The sequence below is a fragment of the Dendrobium catenatum genome, unplaced genomic scaffold (genome assembly GCF_001605985.2).
Source record: "Dendrobium catenatum unplaced genomic scaffold, ASM160598v2 fragScaff_scaffold_370, whole genome shotgun sequence".
NCBI classification, from domain to species: Eukaryota; Viridiplantae; Streptophyta; class Magnoliopsida; order Asparagales; family Orchidaceae; genus Dendrobium; species Dendrobium catenatum.
Window position 1 is genome coordinate 4,982,645 of NW_021318832.1, and position 3,989 is coordinate 4,986,633.

Consider the following 3,989-nt stretch of genomic DNA (forward strand, 5'->3'; position numbering starts at 1 on the left):
GAATCAAATACAAATACCCATGAATTAAAGAAATTCTTTTGATATATTCCTCATCCTTCTACAAAAAGAAACAATTAAAAGAACTTTCATACAATTCAAATTTCAAAGTCGCAACAAGAAGACATCAAACAAAAGTGAGAGAAGAAGAAGATGGAGAGGATGTAGACGAAATTACCCAAGATTAGGATGGCTTTATTGTCGGCTAAGGCAGAAGAGGCGACAGAATGCAACTTCTTCTGCTCGTCCAGAGGAGGTAGTGGCTTCGGTTCAATGAGCTTTAATCCTAATATTCTCTCTCCCAAAATTAAAAGTTTAGATTAGAACTTGATTTTGAGAAGGATCCAATGGGCTGAGATTGAAATAAATTTTTAGGAGGATTTTGAATATCTAAATCAAATTTAATAGAATTAATTTTGATTTCAATTGATTGATTTGATTTGAGACCAATAATGTATCAATTTGATCAAAAATAAATTAGATCAAATTAAATGAATCAATTGACATTGATGAATGATAAATGTACTTGATTTGAGTTTGTTTTGGAGTTGAATTGAAATTGGATTGAATTGATTTTGATTCGAGTTGAGTGATAGGTTCGAGTCAATGCTACGTCAGTGGGTATCCACCTAAGGGAAATCCTGCGGGTGTGACATCTACACTAGGCTACGAAAACCTAGGTACTAGAGTTGATTCTGAGGAATTTGACCTCGAATAAGGAGGTCAACAGGTACTCCTTATTTGATTGATGGGAATATGTTCCAATGGAGTAGAAGAGAATACGCAAGAGTTTATGTGCGTAATAAACTTGATGAAACATTACCTTTGGGAGTTTGGGTTGAAGGTAACTTGGGAAAGTTTTATCAAATCATTGAATATGAGAGATTACACACTTTTTGTTTTACATGTGGAAAGATTGGAGATCTCAAAGAAGATTGTTCAAAAAAAGTGATACCAGGTATCAATGCTAAGCCAGATAAGGATATTCGGGTTAATGATGAAATTCTGATTGAAGACAGGAACCTGAATGACACATCATTTAAAGAGTTTGCTGATAATGATGAGACTGGGAAGGAAAATGGGCCTTGGATTCAAGTTGGAAACAAAAAGAAGAAAATTCCTGGAACTGTTAACAAATCTCAAAGTTTTAATAAAGAAGTTATAAATTCAAAAGAAATTCTAGTTGAAATTACAAATGATCAGGTTGAATTCAGTTCAAAAATTTCTGATAAAATGGATAAGGAGACCAGTGCTATGATGTTTTCTTCAATAGTTTCAGATAGAGATATTGAAGGTGATAATGTCTCCAAAACAGAGATATTTTCAGCCCGTCTTAGGATAAGTTTCAGAACACCAACAAATTTGAAGCCTTAAAAGTTCTATCAGAGGAGAAGGAGATTAATGAAGATTTGATTCTTCCAGAAAAACAAAATTTCAGCAGGGTTAATATTACAGAAGAAAATCAAAACTTGGTGTTTCTATCAAATGCTGTTCATAAAAATCTGGGAGATATTTCTAATACAGCTAAGAAGAAAGGTTTGAAACAATTAAAAGGACTGGGACCTGTAAAATTGATTATAAGAAACAGGAGAACTGAAGGCATTGAGAAGGAGAAAGGGGGGAGTCCCTCCCCACTTATCCATAAATGAATTCCATAGTGTTTTGGAATTGTAGAGGAGCCAAGAAAAAAAAAGGCTTCTCTATACCTTAAGAAGATTGTTAAAGAACATAAAGTTATTTTTTTTGCCCTTTTGGAAACTAAATTGTCTTTTATTGACAGTAAGAAAGTGAATTCTTTAATTGGCATTGGTTGGGATTTCAATTATGTTCCTTCAGCTGGTCTCTAAAGAGAGATATTGGTAATGTGGAAGAGCAGGATGGCCTCTTATAAAGTGATTGATTCATCTTCACAATTTATTATTGGTGATCTGGATATTCCTCTCATTGGTAAATGGAGGATTGCTACTTCTTATGGCAGTAAAGAAGTACACAAAAGAAGAGATCTCTGGAATGGTTTGGATCCTCACATTTCTATTGATTTTCCTTTAATCATTGGTGGGGATTTTAACTGTTTTCTTTCTAAAGAAGAGAAGAAAGGAGGTAGAAGATTTAAAATGTCTTTAGGACCTAAAGATATGAAATCTTTTTTGATTTCTAATAATCTTTATGAACTTAAATTCATGGGACCTATGTTTACTTGGAGTAACAATAAGAAAGGGCTGGACCGGATTATGGAAAGATTGGATAGGATGATTGTTAATTCTTATTCTGTCAATACTAATGAACTTCTAGTGGTTAAGCATCTTCCTAGAATCGCATCTGATCACTACCCTATTCTTTTGAATCTTAACAGTTCGTCTCCTAAAATCAGCAAATCTTTCAAGTTTGAGAATATATGGGCTTCTTACCCGGCTTCATTTTCAGTAGTGCAGAACGTTTGGAACAGAAAATTTGTTGGTTCTCGTTCTGATATTCTTAATACTAAAATGAGAAGAACTCTGAAAACCTTATACTTTTGGAGCAGGACAAAGCACCAAAACTTGGAACAATTCAAGGAAACACTTAAAAGGGAGATTCTACTACTTCAAGAGAAGGAAGCTAGGAATGGATTGCTATCTTATGATGAAATTTGTTTGCTGAAATTCAAAATTGGTGAATTAAACTCAACTTTGTCTCTGTTAAGTACCTGGTGGAAACAACGGGCAAAAGTGAAGTGGATTAATGAAGGTGATCAAAACTCTAAATTTTTTCACTCTTTTGCTAGTGCTAGGAAAAATGTCAATTTCATTGCTAGCATTAAGGATGATTTGGGAAATTTATTTGATAATCATAATGAGATAGAAGAAGTTCTGATTCATTATTTCAAAAATAAATGGTCTGAAAAAAATTGTATACTCAATGGTTGGCCGGAGAATACAAAGTGTCCAGATGATCAAGATAGATTGACGCTTTGTAAAGATTTTTCTATAGAAGAAGTGGAAGAAGCACTTAAAGGAACTACAGCTTGCACAGCTCCAGGAGAAGATGGTGTTTCTTATTCATTTTTTAAGAGTTACTGGCCCATTATTAAATCAGATTTATGGAAAGCTATCCAACTATTCCTCCTTACAGCTGATATGAATAAGAATTGAAAAAAAAATCAAATTGTGTTGATTCCCAAAATCAGTAATCAAATTTATGCAACTCATTATAGACCTATTAGTCTGTGTGATACGGTCTAAAAATTAATTTCCAAAGTTCTTCTCAACAGGATCAACAATACTATTCCTAAACTGATTTCTCTGGAGCAAGCGGCCTTTATCAAAGGAAGGATGCTTCATGATCTTGTTCTTATTGCCCAAGAGGTATTTCATAAATTCAGACACTCTAAAGCTTCTAAGGGATTGGTTTCTATCAAGTTAGACATGGAACAAGCCTATGACTCCATGGGGTGGCCGATTCTTTGCAAAGTGTTGGATTATTTTGGTTTCCCTATATCCTTCTCCAAGTTGATTATGGGTTGTGTGTTGAACCCTTCTTATGATATTTTAATTAACGGGAATCATTATAACTGGATTGAAGCTAGTAGTGGATTTAGACAAGGATGCCCCTTGTCACCATATCTTTTTAATCTCTGCTCTCAGTTACTTTCAAATGCTATTTTGGAGAAGGAAAATATTGGTGTGCGGGTTAGCAGCAATAGTCCTAGAATCTCACATCTCCTTTATGCTAATGATGTAATGGTCTTTGCTGAAGCTAAAATCACTAATGTAAAGTTGATTATGGAAATCATTAAGAAGTATTGTAACTGGACCGGACAGAAAGTCAATACAGCTAAATCTGGTTTGTTCATTGGTAAAGCTGTCAACACAAGGATAAAGAGGAAGATTAAAAACATATTGGGATATAAAGAAGTGAAAGAATTCTATTATCTGAGATCTAAATTGGTTTTGAGAAGACTATCCAGATCTGATTATAAATTCATTATTGATAATGTTATGAAAAAGTTAAAT

At 33.7% G+C, this 3,989-nt stretch overlaps 1 protein-coding gene across 1 annotated transcript; it reads left to right on the top strand.

Moving 5' to 3' along the window:
- Positions 1 to 1,859: 1,859 nt before the first annotated feature.
- Positions 1,860 to 3,128, top strand: LOC110095446. Its single transcript, XM_020820988.2, has one exon. It carries the CDS (start codon positions 1,860 to 1,862, stop codon positions 3,126 to 3,128), a length of 1,269 nt encoding a protein of 422 aa, XP_020676647.1.
- The last annotated feature ends 861 nt before the right edge of the window (positions 3,129 to 3,989 follow it).

Excerpts from the sequence above, each read along its gene's own strand:
- LOC110095446 (XM_020820988.2), top strand. The coding sequence starts at position 1,860 with ATGTGGAAGAGCAGGATGGCCTCTTATAAAGTGATTGATTCATCTTCA.